Here is a 25,021-nt window from a genome sequence, read left to right as displayed (position 1 = left end):
TTGAGTTTTGTGCATGGTGACAAATATGGGTCTAATGGCATTTTTTTACACACAGACCTCTAGTTAGACCAGCACCATTTGTTGAAGATGCAATCCTTTTTCCATTGACTAGATTTGGCTTCTTTGTCAAAAATCAAGTGACCATATGTGTGAGGATTCATATCTGGGTCTTTGATTCAATTCCATTGATCAACCAGCCTATTGCTGTGCCAGTACCATGCTGTTTTAATTACTGTTGCTTTATAGTACAGCTTGAGATCAGGATGGAGATTCCTCCAGAGGATCTTTTATTGTACAAGATTGTTTTATCTATTCTGGGTTTTTTGTTTTTCCATATGAAGTTGAGAATTGAACTTTCAATGTCTTTAAAAAATTGTGTAGGTATTTTGATAGGGATTGCATTGAATCTGTAAATTGCTTTTGGTAAGATGGCCATTTTTACCATGTTAATTCTCCCAATCCACGAACAAGGGAGATCATTCCATCTTCTCATGTCATCTTCAATCTCTTTCTTCAGAATTTTGAAATTTTTTTCAAACAAGTTCTTCACTTGTTTGGTTAGAGTTACTCCTAGATATTTTATATTGCTTGTGGCTAACATGAAGGGTGTAGTTTTCCTAATTTCTTCCTCTGCATGATTGTCATTTGTGTATAGGAAGGCTACAGACTTTTTTGAGTTAATTTTGTATCCAGCCAATTTGCTGAAGGTGTTTATCAGCTGTAGGAGTTCTCTGGTGGAGTTTTGAGGGTCACTTATGTACACTATCATATCATCTGCAAATAGGAATAATTTGACTTCCTCCTTTCCCATTTGGATCCCCTTGATCTCCCTTTGTTGTCTTATTGCTCTGGCTTGAACTTCGAGTACTATATTGAAGAGATATGGAGAGAGTGGGCAGCCTTGCCTTGTTCCCGATTTTAGAGGAATTTCCTTGAGTATCTCTCCATTTAATTTGATTTTGGCTATTGGCTTGCCATATATAGCTTTTTGGGGGGGGGGTTTCGAGACAGGATTTCTCTGGGTAGCCTTGGCTGTCCTGGACTCGCTTTGTAGACCAGGCTGGCCTCAAACTCACAGCGATCCACCTGCCTCTGCCTCCCGAGTGCTGGGATTAAAGGCGTGCGCCACCACGCCCGGCTTATATAGCCTTTATTATGTTGAGGTATGTGTCTTGTATACCTGATCTCCCCAAAACTTTAAACATGAATGGGTGTCGGGAAACTTCCCCAGTATCTCAGTCACCTCTCAAAGCCCCACCCTGCCTCGCCCCGCCCCCTGCTGGCAATTGCATGGTACTTTAAACACTCTGGAACACAGGCTTGGGAAGTGGCTTGCCCTGCCAAAAGGACCACCTCCGTAAAAAGCCATGCCTGGAATCCCTGTGCCGTGGGGGCAGGTGGGCAGATCCCCAGGTCCTTGGTTGAAAATACCAGGTGACGTAGCTGACAAATGACACCTGATCTCTGCCTTGTACATTCACTCCGCCCCCACCCCCGACCCCAAACCCTCTGGGATCATTCTTTCCTGACCTAGCCTGAAGCCAAGCGTCCCCAGATAAGCAAACACGCCTTTCTCAAGTCGCTGGGGCTGTGGTAGGCAGCCTTCCCTCTCCTCGCTACATAGCATTTGTGAACCATCCACTGAGAGTGAAGAGATCCCTCACTTGCTCCAATGAGGGGAGCAGGTGAGCGGCAAAGGGATGGGACTTCCTGGATGGAGCACCACGTGAAGCCTGCCCATTCTCCACACATACTCTCCTCCCCTAACCCTGGCTGTGGAAAAAACAAACAATTTATAAAGTTTTATAAATATTTACAAGATAAAGTCCATGCAGAGGGGTTTCTGGTCCTAAAGTACGTATCCTTTTTTTTTTTTTTTTTAAAGCAAAATAATAATAAATAAATAAAACCCTAAAACAAAGAAACAAACAAACAAACAAAACTAAGGCAGACATTGATCAGAACTTGGGAAGCAAAGGCTCACAGATCTTTGCAAGTCCAAGGCCAGCCTGGTCTACACAGTCAAGTCCTGCACAGCCAGGGCTACAGACTGCCCAATTATCTCCCAATCAGTCCTGCTATATCATGAAACCCTTTACTCACCTTTTCATTCCATTATCAATAGCATTTCACTTCCCAATATTTCACAGATTCATACATGAAAAATCCTGTCTTGGTTTTAGATTGGTTTAAGCATGCCAAAACGAGCAATTAACCCTTTCCTTTCTTCCTTTGTTTCCCGTGTTTTATTTGTTTGGAGATAGGGTCCCACCAGCCCAAGCAGGAGTTGAGCCCAGCCAACATAGTCAGCCTACTTTATTTTTTTATTTTTGAGACAGGGTTTCTCTGTGTAGCCTTGACTGTCCTGGACTTGCTTTGTAGACCATGCTGGTCTCAAACTCACAGTGATCTGCCTGTCTCTGCCTCCCAAGTGTTGGGATTAAAGGGCATGCACCACCATGCTCTGGCTAGCCTACTCTTTGTTGTGTTGTTTGGTGTGGTAGTTTGAAAATGTCCCCCAGAGGCTCATATATTTGAATGCTTTGTCACCAGGCAGTGGAACTCTGATTGGATTAGAAGGATTAAGAGGCATGGCCTTGGGCTGGAGAGATGGCTCAGAGGTTAAGAGCACTGTATGTTCTTCCAAAGGTCCTGAGTTCAATTCCCAGCAACCATATGGTGGCTCACAACCATCTATAATGAGATCTGGTGCTCCCTACAGGAGGGCAGAAGTACATGCAGGCAAAATACTGTATATGTAAAAAAAAAAAAAAAAAAAGAAGAGGTGTGGCCTTGTTGGAGAAAGCGTGTCTCTGGAGGGGGTCTCTGATAATTTCGAAAGCCTCTCTCTCTCCCCCTCTCCCTCCCTCCCTCCCTCGTTGCTCCCTCCCTCCCTCTCCATCGTCCCCCCATCCCCCACCCCCCCCCAGTCTCTCTTTCTTGCCTTTGGATCAGGACGTAGCTTTCTGTTACAGCGCCAATGCCATGAGCACCACCAGCTTCCTGCCTTGATAATAACAAACTAGCTCTCTGAAGCTGTCAGCAAGCCCTCTTAAATGCTTTCCTCCACGAGAGTTGCTGTGGTCATGTGATCTCGTCACAGCAACAGAGCGCTAAGGCGTGTTCGGGGTTTGTTCTGTGATGCTGTGTGTGCTGGCTGGTTTTGTGTCAGTTTGGCACGGGGTGGAGTCATCTGAGAGGAGGGTGCCTCAGCTGAGGAAATGCCGCCCTGAGATCCGGCTGTAGGCCATTTTCTCATTAGTGATGGATAGGGGGAGAACCCAGTCTATTGAGAGTGGGCCGTCCCTGGGCTGGTGTCCTAGTCTATAGACTAAAGACTCAGAAAGCAGGCAGAGGGGCTGGAGAGATGGCTTAGAGGTTAAGAGCACTGGCTGCTCTTCCAGAGGTCCTGAGTTCAATTCCCAGCAACCACAGTGTGGCTCACAACCACCTATAATTTGTACATGCAGGCAGAACACTATATACATAATAAATAAATAAATCTTAAGAATCATAAGCAAGCAGGCTAAGCAAGCCAGTGAGCAGCGCCCCTCCATGGCCTCTGCATCAGTTCCTGCCTCCAGGTTCCTGCCCTGCTTGAGTTCCTGTCCCGGTCTCCTTTGATGGTGAACAGCACATTGACGTGTGAGCTGAATAAACCCTTTCCTCTCCAGCTTGCTTTGGTCATGATGGTTCATCACAGCAATAGTGACCCTAGCTAAGACAGAGTGGGGTGTCGCTGTGACAGACTTGTCCATGTTTTTGGGAGGAGGATTGTGGGAGGACTCTGGAACTTCAGGCTAGAAAAGCCATTGAGTGTTGAAGCTCAGTGGGATGTCCTGTGGGAGATATCATGGAAGATAAAGACGTTGAGAGAAGCACAGAAGATGGTGACCTGGCTTGAGGAGGTTTCAAGGGCACATTAAAGACTCTATCCGGGCTGTTTTATTTTGAATTAAGATTCTGCTATCTGACCAGCTGGAGCTGAAGGGACAGCCACGATCAACAAAAGCCCAGCATCACTGAAGTGAAACTTTTGTGTCACTGGGACAACTGATGCTGCTTAGCGGGAGCTAGCAAGTTGGCCGGGATTCAGAAGAGATGAGCATCCTTGAGGTAAAGTCTTCAGGAATGTCTTTCCTCGGGGTCAGCACACAGAAGCTGCATTCCAGAAGTGACCAAGGTTGTATCTTGTGCTGGCAGCTGAACTTGGTGGTGTTAAGAGTCACCCAGGCAGTGCTGGTTTTGAAGGCATGAAGGGGTCATGGAGAGCAGCTGAGGCCTGGCGCTGTGTGGCAGCGCTGGCGTCCCTGGAGAGAGCCCGGGAAAGGCTGCCCATGAGAACTCAGCTCAGTTGCAGCAGGGTCTCCAATAGTTTTGGAGACGCCAGTGCCATGAGATGATCACTAAGAAGTGTGGAGGGCAAGATCAATAAACTCTTTCCTTCTCAAGTTTCCTTGGTCATGGTGGTTTTTTTTTTTCTCACAGCAATAGATTTTGTCTTGTTTTGATTTGGTTTGGTTTTCAAGACAGGGTTTCTCTGTGTAGCCTGGCTGTCTTGAACTCGCTTTATAGACCAGGCTGGCCTTGAACTCACAGAGAGATATGCTTGCCCCTGCCTCCCAAAGTGCTGGGATTAAAAAGCGTGCACCACCACCTCCCTCTTCTGGTGGGCAGGCATATATGCAGGCACAACGTTGTGGATACATAATAAATAAATAAATCTCAAAAAAAAAAAAAAAAAAAAAAAAAAAAGAAAAAAGAAAAGAAAGAAAAAGAAAAAGAAAGATGAAAAAGAAAAGGAAAAAGAAGAAAAGAAAGAAACCCTAATCTCTCAAGTTAGACTAAAGTTTAGACTAAAGACTAAACCCTAAAACTAAGACAATGGCACAAAACCCAGGATGCATGGTACCCACTAGCCACACCAGCCCCCAGATGTTTCTAACCTTTTACTTTTCCTTCTATCCACTTGCCCCTTTAAAAATAACTGATTCATCTTTTTTCTTTTTATTATTTTTTTAAAGATTTATTATTATGTATACAGTGCTCTGCTTGCATGTACTCCTGTAAGCCAGAAGAGGGCGCCAGATCACATTACAAATGGTTATGAGCCACCATGTGGTTGCTGGGAATTGAACTCAGGACCTTTGGAAGAGCAGGCGGCGCTCTTAACCTCTGAGCCATCTCTCCAGCCCCTGATTCATCTTTTTCTTACTCCTTTGGTTGAAATGGGCCTTTTGTTGTTTGATCATTATTGTTAGTTTGTTTTGTTTGATTAGCCCTGGCTGGCCTGGAACTCACGATGTTGACCAGGCTGACACTGAACTCAGAGATCTGCCTGCCTCTGCCTTCCAAGTGCTGGGATTAAAGGTGTGCATCACCAAGCCAGCCCTGAAATATTTTAGAGCATCTGAGAGGTTTTTGTTGTTGGAAGACTGCCTCTTTCATCCACGGCTGCCGTTGTAACTGTGGACCAGGTTCCGATATTGCTGTTGCCAAATCTCTCCAGTCTTGGGGGAGTTTTACAAAGACAGTGTAAACGAGAGGAGACGCTAGACACAGGTGAAGACAGAAGGAGCCAGAAGATTAGAGCAGATTGCTGGAGTTAGTTTTAGGCCAAGCAGAGCAATTCAGAGGCCGAGAGAAAAGCCAGATTGAATTTGTCAGCTTGGAGAGGAGTTTGAGGCCAAAATAGCTGAGTTGAACCAGCCAGTCCAGATCTCAGTAAGAGCAGAAAAAGGTGAGCTTATTAAGCAATAAGCCTCAGAGACTAAAAGCATTCTAGGTCTAGGATAGATTGTACGGAGGCTACAAGCTTCCAGGACTAGGCCTACGTTACCCTACAACAAACATCTGAGACAATTGAAACAGGCGAATAAAAGATCCTGTAACATTTAATGTTCACTGTGAGTTGGTAAGAAAAGTCAACATAATTGAAGAAGAAGAGGAGGAGGAGAAAGAAGGCAGCCCCACAAACACTGCAGAAGCAGGAGACATCTGACAGAAAGCCTCCTGGACAGTCACCCAAGATTTCTCCATAACATTGGAGCATCATCTTCAGCCTTCTGGCTCAGAGTGTCTGACAGACTTTTTAGTGAGGCCGGTGTTATGAAGGACCTGCCGACCTTGTCCTTGCAAAGCTCAGCAGTCTACATTCCTACAGATGGAAGGCAGTGAGCTCAGCAGGTGTACATACAAATGTAAACGCTTTTTGGCTTCAAAGGTATGAAGGCGGCGGCCCTGTCAGCTGTGAGAACACTGTGCTAAATGACACAAGCCAGCCACGAAAGGAAACACGCGCGCATTCTACTTACAGAGGGGTGTGTGGAGTAGTCAGATCGCAGGGATGGAGTCCTGGCACCAGGGACTGGTTAGTCAACACTGACGTTCAGGCTTCCGGTTTTATGAGATGATTCTTGCGAGTGGCTGCTACAACGCGGGTGAATTTACCACTACTGAACAAGTGATATGTTTTACCTTAAAAAGTCAAATTTTTAACGTCATTTAGGTAAAATGTTAAAATCTATTCAGGGTGTGGTGGCGCACACTTGTAATCCCCAGCACCTGGGAGGCAGAGGCAGGTGGATCTCTGTGAGTTCGAGGGCAGCCTGGTCTACAAAGTGAGTCCAGGGCAGCCAGGGCTACATGGAGAAACCCTATCTTGAAAAACAAAAACAAAAAAGTTAAAGTGCTTCTTGAGATTCTGAATATTTCTGTACATTTCTCCTCCCAGCCCAATTTAATGTATTCTTCTACCATGCTTCTTCTGCGCTTTGGACCCTGACAGGCGCCTGGCTGTGTGCGTGTGAATCACCCTTCCGCTCTCCTGACAGGAGCTGTGAGCTCTTAACCAGCAGGCTTTCCACACCCACACGTGTCTGCCTTGTGGTTCCTGTCTTTGCATCACGCGCTGCTCCGGACCCACTTCGCGGGGGTTACACAGTCCGATTTCAGCAGCCCTGCCCGCTTTCATCACTGTTGCGTTCTCACGGGCCATCAGGATGCGCGGAGCCCTGGAGCTGGGTCCGCACTCTGGTTTTATCTGCTCCACCTGACACAGCTTGCTCCTCCGAAGGCGGTCGCTCTGTTCTGCGCAGCCGCCGTGGTCTGCATTTGGACAGCACGCTCTGCTCTCACCGTTTAGTAGAGATGAAGTCTTGCTGTGTTGCCTAGGCTGGTCTCACACTCTTCGACGCGAGTCGTCATCTCCTGACGTTGGCCTCCGAAGTAGCGGCTATTACAGGTGGGTATCACTGTTCCTGCCTTGGACAGTGATTTTAAATGGCAGAAATAAAGATGGCTTCATCCTAAGGATTGCCAAATTTAGGAGCATGTTTTGATGGTAGCAGTTTGTTTTTTGTTTTTGTTTTTTGTTTTTGTTTTTGTTTTTGTTTTTTTGAGCCAATGGTCAGTACATGGACAACTTTGGATTTTATCGGGTGCCCTTCACAGCAGCTGCGGCGTAATCTGCCTGTGACCGCCTGTGACGTCAAAGGGTGGCCTTCCCAGGGCAGCCGCGCTGCCCACTGCTGTTACTACACAAGACTCTCAAGGGCATTTATTATAGTCAACTTACCAATCTCAGATTTGCTTTTCAAAAACTATATTCGAGCTCAGTATTTTACGTACAAAATTTTGCACAGTTCGCTTTTTTTTTTTTTTTTTTCTTTCCACACAAAGGTAAAATACTGTCTGCCTTTGCTCATTTCCCACCCTTCTGCTGCCTTTGCACGCCCCAGTACCCTCGGCCAATCAGTGCTCGTCAAAGGTCACGTTGCCCTCGCCGCCAGCGTTCCCTGCACTTCACTTCCTCTCTTTGTGGTCTCGAGTGTAGCTCCGAGCTGTGGGGTACTCATTTCCGAGATCCACAACAATGACCTCTTTAGAAAACGTCACCCCTTTCAGAGGTCTTTTTGGCACGTCAACAATAGAAGTAGTTCTGTGGACACGTGTGGATGTGTTTTCAGCACGCTCACCCTGCAAAGAGAACGGGGACAGGCGATATAAATGACCAACCTATGAACACATTGTTTTAAGAGTTATTTATTTACTATGTATACAATGTCCTGCCTGCATGTTATCCACTTGCCACAAGAGGGCACCAGATCTCACTATGGATGGGTTGTGAGCCATCATGCGGTTGCTGGGAATTGAACTCAGGACCTTTGGAAGAGCAGACAGTGCTCTTAAGCTCTGAGCCATCTCTCCAGCCCCAGCATTGTTCTATGTGAACAAGAAATATAAAAAGAATTTCCAGCCGGACATGGTGGCGCACGCCTTTAATCCCAGCACTCGGGAGGCAGAGGCAGGTGGATCGCTGTGAGTTTGAGTCTACAAAGTGAGTGCAGGATAGCCAAGCCACGGCTAACACAGAGAGACCCTGTCTCAAAACAAAAACAAAAACAAACCAAAAAGCACACACACACAAAACACAAAAAAAGCAAAAAAAAAAAAAAACAAAAAAAAAAAAAAAAAAAAACAAAAAAAAAAAAAACAAAAAAAAAAAAAAACAAAAAAAAGAAAAAAGAAAAAGAAAAGAATTTCCAAATGCCACAGACAACCAGGATACTCCACTGTGATGACCGCCTGCAGTGACTGGGCCTAACATTCCCTAATGGTTCTTAATCAAAGCTGAGAGCAACATGGGCCAGCATTCTGGCTTAGATAGGGTATGGAGGCATGGTGCGAGCTCATGAAGGTTCTGGAAGTGTGTGTGTGTGTGCTGACTCGGATGGCTCCCAGGACTGGAGCAAGGACACAGGGCTTGTCCTGCGCTCAGCAGCAATGGCAAAGCAGACAACTCATTTCACTTTTTCTTCTTTCTTTCTTTCTTTTTGGTTTTTTGAGACAGGGTTTCTGTGTAGCCTTGGCTGTCCTGGACTCACTTTGTAGACCAGACTGGCCTCGAACTCACAGAGACTTTTGTAGTTCTACCATCCCAGGAGTATAAGAAAACCAAAAGGAAGGGGAACTATTAAGAAAAACAGGAATATAAGGGTGAAAGACAACAAGGCCTCTGGCTTGGCAATGCTGTACCTAGTTATCATCCCTCCATGGTGACACTCCTCCCCATCAAACCTACGCCCTCAGCAACCCCGGAGAGCAGAGCATGTCACCTCCTGGGTGGCGTCTCTCGCAGGGTCTGGTGTCTGTCTATTGTCCTCTTCTACCTCCATGTTGTCTTCTAAGTGTGTGGCCACCGCTTCCTTACTCTGTCTTTGTACAAGAATGCCAGGCCTCACTGGCATGTCCATGTTTACGAAGTGCAGTACGACCCTGGGAAAAGCATCAACAGCTTTTAAAACTTTATACATCTTAGTCAGCATTACCACACATAAAAATGGCTAGTATACTCAGACTCACTTTATTTTGCATGTGAGTGTGTGTGTTATGCATTATGTGTGTATGTGTGTGTTGTATATTGTGTGTGTATGTGTGTTGTGTGTTATGTGTTTAGGTGTGTGTTGTGTGTTATGTGTGTATGTGTGTGTTGTGTGTTATGTGTGTATGTGTGTGTTTGTGGTGTTGTGTGTTATGTGTGTACGTGTGTGCTGTGTGTTATGTGTTATGTGTGTATGTGTGTGCTGTGTGTATATACTCTCTTATCTGGCTGGGTTGTTGTCATCTTGAAGTCACTTTTTCACCTTGTATTTTGGGGACAGGGTCAGTCAGTGAACCGGAAGCTCACAGCTCCTCTGGGCTGGGCTGGCTGAGATCTACCTGTCTTTGTCCCCAGTTGGGGTTACAGGTGTTGCTGTCATATTTAGCTTCTTATGTGGGTGCTGGGAGCCAAACTGGGGATGTCGTGCCTCAGCAGCAAACTCTTTCCTCTGATCCTCCATCCTACCCTCTCCCCCGCCCTGCCCCACCGCCACCCCTCCCCCATCCCACCCTCTCCCCTGCCCCATCCCTCCCACCTCTCCCTCACCCTACCCTCTCCTCCACCCCACCCTCTCCCCTGCCCCACCCTCTCCCCTGCCCCACCCCTTCCCCACCACAACCTCTCCCCTGCCCCACCCCTCCCCCACCACAACCTCTCCCCTGCTCCTCCCCTCCCCCACCACAACCTCTCCCCTGCTCCTCCCCTCCCCAGCACCTAGACTCACTTGTCTTGATCTTCAGGTTTGTCCCTCTCTGCATTAGCAGCTAAACAGTGCTCCCCTTCATTTTCGTCTGTGCAAGGGGCCTTCACTGGCTCTTCATCGGTCTTACCTTTGAAACTAGAAACAAGCAAAACTTAACAAAAGAAGACTCTAAGGTGTGGTGCCAGAGTTTTGAACAAGAAGTTGGCACTTTTAAAACCCCGAGGTGGAAAAAGTAGGTGGCAACTACAGTGCTTGTTCTATTTTACTTGGGGCTTTGAGACAGGGCCCCTCACAGCTTAGGTTGACTTTGAAGGCTCTGTAATAAAGAACGGCCCTGAGCTACTAACCCTCCGCCTCCCGCCTCCCAAACTCTGGGATCACTGGTGTGTACCACCAGCTTGGCTCTTCCTGGTTCTATTTACAATTATTTCATATTCTTTCTAGTTATACTTTATATTGTGGTTTTGAAATCTAATCCCAAATCATCAACATGGGCTTATACCATTTATATAGAAAAATTGCCAATAAAAGGAGAATACAAATGAAGCAGACGAGGAGGAGGATGAAGAATGTGATCGCCGTGATCTCAAAGGCCAGAGGGCTTGATTTGGGCGCCTCCTCCTCAGTCTCAGGCTCATCTTGTCCAAACATTCTATTCCAGCCCAGTTTGAATGCAGAGTCTTGTTCTTTCTGGTTTCTAGAGGCAGAAGGACAAAAGGCTGTTGGTGGCCTGCCCCTCTGGGGAGGAGTCCCTGCTCGCTCTGGTGGAGTGACTCACGCTGCCTAACTTCTCTTCATAAAGGCAGTCAGGGGCTGCGGTGGCCAGAGGGAAGACTGAGCTGGGACACACTGCTGGCTCAGCTCACCCCCCCTCACCCCCCAAATTGCCAAAACCCAAAGGAGCAGCTGGGGCCGCTGGAGCTGGACTCATCCTTCTCTCTCCAGTGACGTCACAGAGCCATGGAACTGTTGAGCTACTGACCATGGTCTGGAGGCAGGAAGGTCACTAACCTCTCTGTGGGCCGTGGACCATGGCGTTCTTAGAGGTGTGAGTTGGAGGTCATCTGGGGCTGGCTTGACCAGGTTTTACATCAGGACTTTCCAGATTCTAGCATCCTTCTCCTGGCGCACACCTCACCGATTGCTCTTTTCACAGACGTGACTGACTGATGCACTTTCTTAAGAAAATCTCCATCAACAGGCCTGGGTCAGGGCATCTAAGGACCGCTCTCCAGGAGGAATGGCCTACACTCTTTAGCCCCTCTCGCTGTGGTGGTGTCCTACACTCACAACCAGGTGCTGCGAAGGCCACAGCTCAAGGAAGCAGGAATAGAGCAAGATAAGTCAGAAGATGTATGCAGGCCTGACCTAACCAGGTAAGAGTGAGCGACGCCTATGGCAGAAAGGGATGAGCCGTGTCTTCCTGGATGAATGCAATCTAAGAAAGGATGTAACAATACTGGGCGTGGTGACACAGGCCTGTGAGTGGGATGACAGGGGTGGGGGTGTGGGGGATAAGGTGGGGGGGTGGGGAGGTGGGGAGAAGGTGGGGGTAAGGTGGGGGGTAGGGGGAGGTGGGGAGAAGGTGGGGAGAAGGTGGGGGGTAGGGGGAGGTGGGGAGAAGGTGGGGGTAAGGTGGGGTAGGGGGGGTGGGGAGAAGGTGGGGGTAAGGTGGGGGGTGGGGGAGGTGAGGGGTGAGAAGGTGGGGGGTAGGGGGAGGTGGGAGGTGGTGAGAGGTGGAGGAGGGAGAGGTGGGGGGAAGGTGGGGGGTAGGGGGAGGTGGGGGGAGGTAGGGGGGATGGTGGCCTCTGGCAGGAGGATTGTGTTTAAAATATCACATATCAAAATCCTGTTTCAAAACAAGACAGACTGCAGGTTCCACCAACTCTATATCTAAAGAGGTTGCCCGGTCAGGGCGCTCAGAACACTGTGTCGTTGCTTCAGAGGACCACAGGTGGGTAATTGTACCGCCCAGAAATGTATTCCTCACAGCTCTGGAGGGTGGAAGCCTCAGAGCAAGGGGCCTGCTAGCCATCCGCCCTAAGGAAGGAGTGTTCCCTGCAGTGTGCTCCACATCTGTGTGGCACAGTACAAACTCCTCCAGCACCCCTGTTTATCATGACTGTCCACAGGATTCTGCCAAACACCACCCGGCGGCCCCAACACTGTCACTCTGGGGACTGAGTGCCAAAGGTGAAGGTTGGAGAGTCACCTTCATATCCCAGAGGAGGACAAGAGCAACAGTGTCATTCAAAAAGGAGAAATGTTAACCTTTTCATCTTTGGATTGTGTGTGTATGGCGGGGGGGAAGGCAGATTGGAGGCCAACTTTTTTTTTTTTAAGATTTATGCATTTTATTTATTATGAGTGCTTTATCTGCAGAAGGTGGTATCAGATTACATTACAGATGGTTGTGAGCCACCATGTGGTTGCTGGGAATTGAACTCAGGGCCTCTGGAAGAGCAGGCGGCGCTCTTAACCACATCTCTCCAGCCCTGGAGGCCAACTTTTGCACAACCTGAGGACATTGGTGCCTCTCTTAGCAGAGTCAAGATGCTCTTTGGAGGACTCCACTAGCCAACCCTCCTGGATGAAGGCGCATAGCTTCTACCACACTTCTGCTCCATGTGGCTGTGAGGCCTGGAATCTGTTCCTGTCTTCTTCATCTTCTTCTTCTTCTTTAAACATTATTATGTATACAATGCTCTGTCTGCATGTACATTTGCAGGCCAGAAAAGGGCATCAGATCACATCATAGATAGTTGTGAGCCACCATGTAGCTGCTGGGAATTGAGCTCAGGACCTTTGAAAGAACAGATAGTGCTTTTAACCTCAGAGCCATCTCTCCAATCCCGCTCCTGTCTTCTTTATACACATAAAGGCTGCTTCCAAGGAGATAGAAATGATTTTTTAAACCTTGTAATGGTTATGCAAACCCCAAACTGTGTACCTAACACTGGTACACTCTGTGCCCTCTGTTGTGTGGCCGTTACTCCTCAATATGAAGGGAAGTGGGCCATTTCCAGGCCTGAGTGGGAGTGGGAGGCAGAGAGCAGTGCTGGAGAGTGGTGTACTTTTCTGAGCTGTTTCTGTCTCCAGGATCGTCACCACAGATGACAGGGGAGACCTGGGGCAGACAGAATACAATCACACCTGAGAGATGATAAGCCTGTCCCCTGCATTCAGTGTGGGGGATGGATAGTGTACATTTGTTTGTGCCTTTCTTTTTTCCCGAGACAGGGTTTCTCTGTGTAGCCTTGGCTGTCCTGGACTCACTTTGTAGACCAGGCTGGCCTCGAACTCATAGAGATCCGCCTGCCTCTGTCTCCTGAGTGCTGGGATTAAAGGCGTGCGCCACCACGCCCAAAATTAACATAATTCTGGGAATTAGAAAGATGGCCAAACTTTGTTAGACTTGATCTATGTATTCAAATGTTAATTGCTTGCTCCCCAAGATCCTTATAAGCAAATTCTCATGCATCCAAAATGATGTGGTGTGAACCTTGCCTCCCAAATCGTCCCTGATTGGCAAATAAAGCTGCCTACACCTGAGCTGGGCAGGAGAGAGGTAGGCAGGGCCAAGGTTCATGGGCTTGCGGGGACAGGAGGACCACAAGGAAGAGAGAGAAAGCGGTAAGGAGCAGATCGCCATGCATTAGCGTGAACTAGAGGCACGTGGCAGAGACTAGCTTGCTCTGAAGATTGGCATGCTGGAGAGAAGCAGCCTAAATGGAAAACATGTGCAAGTGTTTATGGGGGTTTTGGATTAGGAAGTAGAAATGATAGCTCAAAGGAGCAGTAAACATGACTAGCTAACCAAGATAAACACAGACATGGAAGGTGCTAGAAACAGGACATGAAACAGCAAGACAGGCAGGCAGCCCAGTCGGGCCTGGTTCCTACAGGTCCCCCCTTTATATAAAATACAAATGAGCTCCTGTCTTAGGTCACCAGGACATTGGTTTCCTATCTTACCCGTCATTGGAAAGGCTTTGTGCTTCAAAACCCTCCTGTCTTAGGTTGATAGGTACCTCCTTGGTCTTACCCGTCATTGGATACTCACTTATCAAGGCGCGGCCAAGCCAGGGCAGTGGGGTTATCCCCTGCCAAAGGCACAAGGACCTGTTGTGCATGGAACTGTTGAAATGCCTGTTGCGTTCTCATGCAGCAGAGGCTCCAGAACAGAAAACCTCCTAAGCCACATAGCAGGATGTCACGCACGATAGCGTCGCTTCAGCTCTTTTAGCAAGCTTCCCACATCTGTAGGCCCTTTATAAAGGGTGGAACTCTAGTCTCCTGTAATAAGGCTGTTCACTGAATAAGATTTTAGATAGCCAATTGTATCATAGAATTTAGGGAATTCTGAGTAACTAACGCACTGGCCACCTCTCCTGAGAGTTTATCCATCGTGTGCACAGTAGTTAACAGACTGAGAAATGGCAATGCCCGCAGCAGCGGTGGCGGCAGTAGCTGCTACAGCAATGGTGACAATAACAGCAGCAGTAGTTCCGAAATCTCTCCTTTCCTGATAGATCACCAGGCCTTGCCAGCCGTCATGCATCACAGGAAACGGAACCAGTCCAGGTGTCCGTGCCACCATGGCAGTCTTCTCATCATTCCAGCAACTTCTTAGATGGCAAACCTCCAGGGAACAATTTAAAGTCTCCCCTCAAGGGAGTCATTAGTAACAATGACGAGGAAAGGTGCTACAGCACAGATAGCTGAACTTATGATATTTTTACTCCTTTCCAGATCCTCAGGCATAGCAGCCGTGCCCAGGCTGCAATTAGTCAAATACAGCCACACTGGTCTGCTCAGACCTACTGGCATCAGGATGGGGGAGCTCCTACCAGAGCCCAAACGGTCTCCTGTAGGCTGGGCTGACTTTTGTGGACCAACAGGACGCACATAATGCCCAGGAACCCAGATTGGCACTTCATTGTCCTGTGGAAAGACATAAGCAGACCCTCGGGCCCACACCAGTATGGGGTCCGGACCCTTCCACTGACCGGTGGAATATCTTTCCATTTAACCAGTCCTTTATGTGACTTGGGAGGTCTCCAATGTCTACCCACAGCAGACAAGCCTGAATCTTCCACAGTTAAAACATTGAGAATACACAAAATATATGCTAATTGAGAATGCAGGGAAGACTTTCCTCCATACTCCCCCTTCTTTATTTTAGCAAGAGAAGCCTCAATGGTGCGATGTGCACGTTCTACCAATGCTTGTCCCTGGGGATTATATGGAATCCCGGTTTTATGAGTGATCTTGTAGTCATCTAGAAACTTGGCAAGGCCAGCACCAATATATGCAGGGCCATTATCAGTTTTTATTTGCTTGGCGAAGGCCAAGAGCAGACGTGCCTTAACGTTTCGTATCTTTTCCCCTGAGTGAGCTGCAGCAAAAAGTAAACCTGACTATGTGTCTATGGACACATGAACATATTGTAATTTACCAAAGCTGGGAAAATGAGTTACATCTGTTTGCCAAATATGATTTGGCAGGAGCCCTTTAGGATTGACCCCAGTTTGCAGAATTGGAAGGAGCTCTGCGCAAGATGGGCAGTCTTTAACTATTTGGGTGGCTTAATCTTTGGTAACACCAAAATGATAACGTAAGGACCTGGCGTTGAGGTGGAATTTATGGTGTAGTTGCTGAGCTTTATCCATCCCTGTGATTACTGTCAGGGCTATGGGCTCTTGAGTAAGGGCATCCACCATCCTATTTCCCTCACTCAAGGGTCCAGGCAGGGATGTGTGCGCTCTTAAGTGTCCAATAAAAAGAAGGATTTTGTCCCAGCCAAATTAATCCCTGAATCTGTAAGAGAAGACCATGTACCAAAGACATAGGAGCTACATAGGCAGATGTTTCCAGGGGAGGGAGAATTTGAGTTATATATATACCATCAGAATAGATGTTTACAGCGGCATTAGGAAATAGCTGTAGAGCTAAAAGAACAGCCTGCAGTTCTGCCACCTGAGCAGAAAGGGTGGCGAGCGTAATTCGTTTGATTACCTCCCGGGAAAAGACTGCTGCAATCCCTTTAGAAGTTCCATCAGTAAAGGCCACCCTAGCATGAGGAATAGGCTGCTTCTGTATAATTTCAGGAAAAACAACAGGGTACATTTTAAAAACTTCAACTAACTTATTTGGAGGATAAATATTGTCAAATTTGTTAAGGGTAAAAGACATAAAAATTGCCCAATCATCGTTATTATTTTGAAGCCATGTTACTTGGGCCAAAAAAAAAGAGAGATTACTATATCAGGCTCTTTTCCAAAAATATGCAGGCTATATTTCTGGGCCTTAAATAATAGTGTTATTACAGATTTGAGGATAAGAAATTACTACTCTAGCAGGTGAAGCCTGCGAGTGTAACCATAAGATAGGCCCGGTCTGCCAAAAAACTCCAGTAGGAGCATGGGCTGTGCAGAATATCAATAGCAATAAAGGGTTGGTTATAATCTATATAATTCACACGGACCTGAGATACGGCCTTTTGCAGAAGGTCTATGCAAGTACGACCCGCCGGTGTCAAATGTTGGGCAGAAGTAGGATCGGGATCTCCTTGCAAAATATCAAACAGCCTTTTTAATTGGCCGGAAGTAATTTCTAAGCTGGGACAAATCCAATTAATATCTCCCAGAAGCTTCTGAAAAATTATTGAGAGTGGAAAGGGAATCCAATCTTAAAGTAATCTTTTGGGGTTCAACCCCATTCTGCAACAACTGATGACCTAAATATTGATAAGGAAATTGCTTTTGAATTTTCTCAGGTGAGATCTGTAAATTAGCCCATTTCAGCATCTCCTGTAAGTCAGCTAAGGCAGATAATACCCCCTTCTCTGTCTGTGCAGCCAGCAAAATATCAACCATATAATGAATAATATATACAGCAGGGAAACGCATCCTGACAGGCTCTATGGCAGATGCCACATAATTCTGACAAATGGTTGGACTATTAGCCATACCCTGGGGCAATACTACCCACTGATATCCTTTATAAGGTTCTCGAAAATTAACAGAGGGAACACTAAAGGCAAACCGTGGTGAACCATTGGGATGTAGGGGAATAGTAAAGAAACAATCTTTCAAGTCAATTACAATCATATGCCAATGCTTAGGAATGGCTACTGGAACAGGGAGGCCAGGTTGAGTGGCCCCCATAACTACCATCGTAGCATTGACAGCTCTAAGGTCCTGTAACAATCTCCATTTTCCTGATTTCTTTTTGATAACAAAAATAGGTGTGTTCCAAGGGGATGTAGAATGTATAATATGGCCTGGAGCGAGCTGCTCTTGTGCAGACATATTGGCAGCCTCCAACTTCTCTTTAGCCAGGGGCCATTGTTCAACCCAAATTGGGGTATTATTTTTCCAGTTAATAGGAAATAGCGGGAATTGGAGGCTGTTGAACAATGACCCCTATGGAAAATACCCTAGCCCCTGTTTATCAGAAGGTAGCGGAGAGTTATCTCTTGGTCTGAGACAGGATGGTTAGTGCCCGGTAGGTTTTTGCCTAAACCTTGTCCTGGACAAAATCCTTGTTGATTTAACATTCTTTGTACTGGCTGTGTGGTCAATACAGCCCCCATTCCTTCCAGTATATCCCTTCCCCATAAATTAATAGGAATCTGAGGGAGGACATATAGCTGAGATATTCCCTGATGTCCCTCCTCATCCTTCCAAGTCAACATCTTAGTACTGCGAAAAGGAGTGTTGCTGTTCCCACTCCTTGCAATTGGGTATTTGTTTGTTGCAGCGGCCAGGCCATAGGCCAATAAGAGAGCGAAAGGACCGAGGTGTCCGCTCCCGTGTCCAGTAGGCCTTTAAAGTCTCTGCTATCAATTTTCAGTGCAAGCATAGGGCGGTCATTAGGGTTGCACTCCAATAAGCCACTGGCCCAGTAGAGCCGAACCCTCCCTCATCTCTCTTTTCCTTTAAAAATGAGTTGGTTGTTCAGAATTGAGGTACTAGGATTATTTGCGCTATACGGGCTCCCTGGGGAATCACCAGAATACCCTTAGTAGTTTCCACCATAATTTCTATTTCTCCCCTTGTATCAGCATCAATGACTCCAGGACTTTAAGACCTCTCATAAGGGCACTACTTTGACCCAGCAACAGTCCCAATGAGCCATCAGGTAACGGACCAAAAATTCCTGTCCCAATGGCCTGGGGGCCCATCTGAGGTGTTAATATGACTCTGGTGGAGGTACAGAGGTCCAATCTTGCACTGCCTGCTGTCCCCCAGGTGAGATCTCAGAGAAAAATAGGTTTCTTTGGGGGATAGGATACACAGGTTGAATCATTTGAAGGGCAGGTGTCTGCAGTGCTCCGCACACCTGTCTTGACAGGGCCCGGAGCTGACCCCGGGGCCGTTTTCCTGCTGTGGCCTCCCTTGCCTACTTGTCCTAGAGCGGCGCTCATTCCCCCAATGATACCCACGTTGACAACAAGGACATAAACCTAGCTTAGTATGATCAACTCTATCTCGAGCTTGTCCAGTCTCCCTTCGAGTACATTCTCTCTTAAGGTGTCCTCTCTGGCCACATCTGAAACATGTTTTCGGCCAGACTTCCCCAGAAGGTGACCGTCCCTGAACAGCAGAAGCTATTACTTGTCCCATTATGTGAGTAGTATCTATACTTTGGCAAATTTTCAGATAGTCATTCACACTTTTATATTTATAAGGCCGAAGGGCTTCCTGACAATTCTTATTAGCATTTTCAAAGGCCAATTGTTTAAATAATAGGCATGGCTCCTTCCACATCTCCAAAAATCCTTCCTGCCAATTGCATAAGGCGATCAACAAATTCCTGGAAGGGCTCTGAGGTCCCTGGACCACTTTACACAGCTGCTCTCCTGCCCCCTTATTAGGCAAGGACTTCCAAGCCCTCGTGGCACAAGTTGCAATCTGCGCATACACAGCTGGGTCATGTTGTATCTGGGCACTAAGTTCAGTATACAAACCCATGCCTGCTAGCATATCCACGTTTTTCTGTGGAACCCCAGCTGCTGCATTACGTGCGGCTGTCTGAATACACTGTTCTTGATAATCACTGCGCCAAAGCAAGTAATCATCCCCACTGAGGACTGCTCTACACATTTGTAGCCAATCACTAGGTGCTAAGAATTGTCCTGTGAAGGATTCAAAAATGGCAATCGTAAAAGGGGCATGTGGACCATAGGCCATAACTGCCTCCTTAAGCTGTTTTATGTCTTTAAACTGGAGGGCTTCATGCTGTCTCTGCGTTTGCCCTGGGTTAGTTGGGGGAGGCACTTCAACTACTGGAAAGACTACTCCCCGAGGGAGAGCAGAAGGCTCTGCCAAAGATAATTGACTTTGATAATCTGGGTTATACGCTGGGGACCGCTCTCCTCTAGTTTCTTTTCCTTTAATCTTACACTCTCTCAACAACTTCTTTAGGGCCCGTATCTCAGAGGTTAAAGTTGCCTCTTCCTCCTCAGAATTAGAAGAAGATATATCAGAGGTAATCTCAGACGGGGCCAAAGATTTTACAGATTGCTCCTCCTGCACTTCATTTACGGCAAGTTCCAAACTTCCTAGCTGCTCTCTTATTTTCTCATCCTTGCTCCTAAGCGCATCTCTAACAAGACGCCATAACGAAAAGGTAGTGATAGAAACACTGTTGGACCCTTCATTTCGTAAAGTCCTCTGGAGATCAGACTTCACCTGATCCCAATCTTGGATATTTAGCTCTCCCGATACCATAAACCAAGAACTACTCAATTCTATTGTTTTTATAAAATCTTTAACACTCTCATGCTTAAACCCGGTGCCTTTATCCTCTAACAATCTCACTGCTTGATCCACCAGAACCGTGGATGAACCTGCGGCACCTATTTTCCCGGCGCCTTAATCACTAGCCCACCAGAACCGTGGACGAACCTCCAGCGCCTATTTCCAATACGCCCATTTCCTACCTCCCTGAGGCGCTGGCCAGCTTCCCTGGGCGATCCGTCAGCTTGTCAGCTTCCTCCCTTCTTTCCCTGATCTCCATGTAACCGCCACTTGTGGCCCCCGCACCACCCACACAATAACACAGCGGGTCCTTCGTGCTAAGAGAGCAGCAGCCATAGCAGCAGCTGTGGCAGCAGTTTATTCTTCTTCTCCCAGAGTTCCAAAGAGCCTTCTTATAGGCAGCCAAACAGGAATCCGCCCCCTCCCAGGTGAAATCCCTCAAGAGGAGGAAAAGTCTCGAGGAAGGGAGGGGCGCGTTCTCAGAGCAGTAAACATGACTAGCTAACCAAGATAAACACAGACATGGAAGCTGCTAGAAACAGGACATGAAACAGCAAGACAGGCAGGCAGCCCAGTCGGGCCTGGTTCCTGCAAGCGGCTTCTTCTTCTCCTCCTCCTCTTTTCTTCTTCTCTGCTTCTCCTCCTTCTTTATTTAACTTTTTGTTGGTTCTTTGTGAATTCCACATGATGTACCCCAATCCCACTCATCCCCTTGTCCTCTCATACCCACGCTTCCCCTTGTGGAAGCTGTAATATCTCACAGTGTGTCCTACAGCATGTCCTTCTGTCCACACTCTGCTTGCAAATGTTCACTGCAATGAGCGGTTGATTTGGCACAAGGTCTCTAGTTTCTGTTACTCTATAAATACTGAGACCTCAATGGGTCTCCTCCCGGATATCCTGTTGTTGCCCTGTGTCATGGAGATCCTGCAGTTTCAGATGTGTTGGACTAGCCCCTTAATGCACTCCTACAGTTTATCAATGGGGTAAGGGGACATCTCTTGCCCATGTCACCAAAAGGCAGACAAATGGCAGGGCCAACTCTCCCATGCAGATGTTGGGGTGGGCCAATTCAAAGCCCTGGATTTGGGTCTAAGAAGTATCCGAGCTGGTCAGCCTGCTGGCTTTTCTGCTTTCAAGCCCTCAGGTGGCTCACCAACAAAGCTGCAACCAGAAGAAGCTCTATACTGCTCCCCAGCTGGTGAGGGACATGGCCAGTTCATCCACTCATGACCCCAAGGCCAGCGCTCCTGCCTGCCATAGATAGCAAGGGATGAGAGAGGGGAGGAGGGCATCTTTCCCTCATCCCCATCACTGATCAACTGAAAAGAGGTGGGGCAGACCTTCCTGTGCTCATGCCCTGCAACCCCAACATCCAGGGCCAGTTCTGCTGTGCTGCCCACACAAGGTACAGAACCTGCTCTCCCAAATACTGCAGCAGGTGAAGAACAGGGTCAGCTCTCCTGCTCTGACCTCAAGGCCAGCGCTCCTGCCTGCCATAGGTGAGAAGGGGTGAGGAGGCATCTCTCCCTTGCCCATGTCACCAAAGGGCAAACAAATGGTGTGGCCAACTTTCCCATGCTCACACTCTCAGGGATGGCTGCTCCCTGCCCGCCCCCCTCCCCCCGTCCTCCTACCAGGGTCAGCTTTACTGTGCTGTCCAGGTGGGTACAGGGCCTACTGGTGAGGGACAGGGCCAGCTCTCCCAAGATGCCTAGGTGAGGGGTGGGGCCCGTTCTGCACAGCCCTCAGATATTATCATGTCCCCGGGTAGCAGCCCAGACCAGAGACATCCACTAGGCCTTTGGTAGTAACAGACCCCTGCTGCTGCAGGGCCACAGACCCAGACGTGGTCTCCTGGGGCAGTCCAGGCCAGGACCCACCATGGTCCCAGGTGGCATCACCCGCTCCTCACACCGGGCTGTTCCTCACGACCCTCCAGTCTAGCTCCGCCTCTCTTCATTGTGCACACATCCGTCTGCTTCTCTTTCTCTTCCATCTCTCCACCACTTACTTGGTCATCTTAGTGGTGCCTGGGGCTTCTGGGTGTCTGGGGTGTCTCAGGAGTGCTATGCCCCCCTCCTATATCATGGCGCCAGGCAAAGGTCATCTCTGTCCTGGCCCCATGGCATCAGTCTGGTGGTCCTCTCAGGCTTTTTCCAGGGACTGTTAGGCTACTAACCATTCACATGCTGACAGGTCAGAACACTGAGCATAGACACAGCCTCTCTCCTCCCCGCCACCTACTAACACACATGTGACACAGCAGCCATACCTGCAAGGCCTCTCTGCATCAGCTCCTGCCTCTAGGTTCCTGCCCTGTTTGAGTTCCTGTCCTGTCATGGTCTCTCTTCACAGCAATAGAACATTGACTAAGACAGAACTTGGTACCATGTCCTGTCCAGCAGGACCAGTAATTACGGGGTCGCGAGGGGAGCCATACCTGAGTGATGAGATGGGAAAGAAAGAGGCGAGACAAGTAGCGTTCCTATCAAGGTCCGTTTATTGAATCAAAAGCAAAAGCTTATATGGGGTGGAGGCAGGAACTAAGCAGTAAGGGGGGGGGGAGGCCCGAGAATGTCTCCAGATGATACCATCAGGGGAACATCCTGTGGTTTATCTTGGAGCAATTTCTATCTTATCTTAGCTAACTATCTCTCGGGAAGTCCCGAGCTAACCTGAGAAACAACATCTGCAGAAGCTGAAAGGAGGAAGTTAGTTTTGGAACGGGGCATCAGTATTTTTCCATAGCCAGTAGACTCTTTTAGCCTTGAATGACCCCTGGCTGGCTCTGAACAGTACCAGAAGTGGGGTCTTGCTGTGACAGCCTGACCATGCTGCTTGTGGGCAGAATGTGGACTCTGAAACTTTGGATTAGGAAAGCAGGTGAACGTTTTTAAGTGGCGCTTAATGGGCCATCCTAGCAGGACCATGAAAGATAGCGCTGAGAGCCATGCAGATGGTGATGGACCAGCTTAAGAAGCTTCAGAGGAGACAAACGTGGCCTAGAGACCACTCTTGGAATATTTTGGCAAAGAATATGGCTGATTTCTGCCCTTGTTTAAAAAAAAAAAAATCTACCTGAGGCTAAATTGAAGAGTTTTGGATTAATGGCATTGGCAGAGGAAATCTTAATACAGCCTAATATGGACTGTGTTGTGTGGTTATTAGTGGTCAGGCTTAGGAGGATCTATAAGGAAAAGGAGCAAGCTCAGTAAGGAAAAATACAAAGGTACGGTCTGAGGAGAAAAGGAGCACCAGAAAGTGCAATGGAGCTAAGTATGGTGCTGGGAGAGATAAAAAGTTCAAAGACAAGCCTGAGGCTAGAGTAAAGGGAGTGGTGACATCAGGGCAAGGCCACACCCACCTGAGCTCCCAACGGTTAGAAAGGAACTAAAGTTTCAGCAGTGAAGGAAACATCAGAAACAGGAAGTTGATGCAGGTGTAGCCAGGCCATATTCCATCCACCCCCAGCAAGCAGCAGAACTTGGGCAGCTTCGGCCATGTGACTCTGGCTTTAGAGTCAAGGATACAAGAAGGGGCTGTGGAATCTCCCTCTGCAGCTAAGGAAAGCTGCTGAGGCCAGGCATGTGTCAGGGGTGTCCCTGCATGGAGGCCCAGAAAGGCCACTGTGTGGAGCTGTAGAGGTGAAGCCTGGGTTGCCTTGGAGACCCCAAGATGCTGGAGAGGCCAGAGTCATGGGATGCCTGCCAAGGAAAAAGCTGCTAACAGGAAGTGGAACCAGCCCAAGAGAGAGAAGTGTGTTGCAGTCTACAACGCTGAGAGGAGCTGGAGATCTGAAGAGCGCTTTGACATCAGACATGGAGGTGCAGAGTCTGGAGTTTGTCCAGCTGTTTTTTTTGTTGGGGGACAGTAGGCCATATGGCCGGTGTTTAGCCATCTTGTCAGAGCCTGCACCTTTAGGTTCCTATTTCTCCAGCAGTCTGTCATTTACCAGAAACCAGCTAACCCTGTTGTGGTTCGGCAGTTAGACTAAAGACAAGATTAAGATGGAGCCACCCTGTTGTGGTTTATCAGTTAGATTAGATAAAGATAGAGCAAAAATATTCGATGTGGCAGAACCTGCTTGGAATTCCCCGTGTCTTGAGATAGCCTGTAGCTGGGTTGCCATAGCAATAGGCTTCCCTGTCTCCTGCCTTATAAAAACTGCTGCTTGAAAAATAAAATTTGAGAGTAAGGGGAAAATGGGAGGGAGGGAAGAATGGGAGGATACAAGGGATGGGATAACCATTGAGATGTAATATGAATACATTAATAAAATATATTTAAAAAAAGAAAAATAAAATTTGAGACCTTGATCAACGTTCAGACTTGCTCTCCTTCCTATCATGTATTTTGTCCCTCATACAGGTAAATTTCCTCCCGAGCTTTAGTCAAACCCCCCTGGGTCGGGGCAGTTTTTGGTCTTGCTTTGGTCCAGTATTTCCTCAATATGCTCCCTTTTGGAATGGTAACACATATCCTGTGTCATCTTATGTTCAAAGTGTGATTTGCTTTTTGGTTTTTATTTTATAGACAATTACAATTAAGAGATTGCCATGATCCATGTGTGGTGGCGCACGCCTTTAGTCCTAGCGCTCGGGAGGCAGAGGCAGGTGGATCTCTGTGAGTTCGAGGCCAGCCTGGTCTACAAAGTGAGTCCAGGACAGCCAAGGCTACACAGAGAAACCCTGTCTCGAAAAAGAAAAACAAAACAATAAACCAGAGAGGTAGGTGTGTGTGTGTGTGTGTGTGTGTGTGTGTGTGTGTGTGTGTGTGTGTGTGTGTTGCCACGAGTCTCAGAAGAGACTTGAATTTTTTATTTTTAAGCAGTGTTGAGACTATGGGGACTTTTGAAATTGGACTGAATGCATTTCTCTATTATGATATGGCTACAAGCCCATGGAGGCCAGGGATGAATGTGGTAGTTTGAATAAAAAAAAAAAGAATGGCTTCCCTAGGCTCAAAGATTTGAATACTCGGTCACCGGAGAGTAGCACTACTTCAAAGGATTAGGAGCTGAGGCCTTGTTGGAGGAAGTGTGTCACTGGGTGTGGACTTTGAGGTTTCAAAAGTCCATGCTAGGCACAGTCTCTCCTCCTGCTGCCCACAGATACAGATGTAGAAACTCTCAACTCTTTGTCCAGTCTTTGTGCCGCGTTCCCCATG

The 25,021-nt window shown here is 47.7% G+C and overlaps 1 protein-coding gene and 1 non-coding gene across 2 annotated transcripts; both read right to left on the bottom strand.

Annotated features, from left to right (window-relative positions):
• Window positions 1–7,734: 7,734 nt before the first annotated feature.
• On the bottom strand, window positions 7,735–14,685 carry C22H2orf74 (chromosome 22 C2orf74 homolog). Its single transcript, XM_051164705.1, has 5 exons — window positions 14,516–14,685; window positions 10,588–10,782; window positions 10,107–10,220; window positions 9,117–9,276; window positions 7,735–7,977 (listed from the first exon to the last, which is right to left on the bottom strand). The coding sequence occupies exons 1-5, from the start codon at window positions 14,683–14,685 to the stop codon at window positions 7,804–7,806; spliced, it is 813 nt and encodes a 270-aa protein (XP_051020662.1). The 3' UTR covers window positions 7,735–7,803.
• A 7,332-nt stretch (window positions 14,686–22,017) lies between these two features.
• LOC127206039 (small nucleolar RNA SNORA17) lies at window positions 22,018–22,150 on the bottom strand. The gene has a single exon (XR_007832734.1). It is a non-coding gene; the product is annotated as a small nucleolar RNA SNORA17 (small nucleolar RNA).
• Between the last annotated feature and the right edge of the window lie 2,871 nt (window positions 22,151–25,021).

This window comes from Acomys russatus, chromosome 22, assembly GCF_903995435.1.
Source record: "Acomys russatus chromosome 22, mAcoRus1.1, whole genome shotgun sequence".
NCBI lineage: Eukaryota > Metazoa > Chordata > Mammalia > Rodentia > Muridae > Acomys > Acomys russatus.
The sequence above is the reverse complement of the archived record's forward strand: the minus strand, read 5'-3'. Positions and strand labels throughout refer to the sequence as shown.

What these genes read in the sequence shown, in the direction of transcription:
- C22H2orf74 (XM_051164705.1), bottom strand. Translation starts at nt 14,685, where the DNA reads ATGGTGGCACGGACACCTGGACTGGTTCCGTTTCCTGTGATGCATGAC. An exon ending in GCGGGCATTGCCATTTCTCA is followed by an intron (nt 10,783 to 14,515) that starts GTCTGTTAACTA and finishes TTCTGCCTCTAG; the next exon opens with AAACCAGAAAGAACAAGACT. An exon ending in GCAATTTTTCTATATAAATG is followed by an intron (nt 10,221 to 10,587) that starts GTATAAGCCCAT and finishes GCTTGTTTCTAG; the next exon opens with TTTCAAAGGTAAGACCGATG.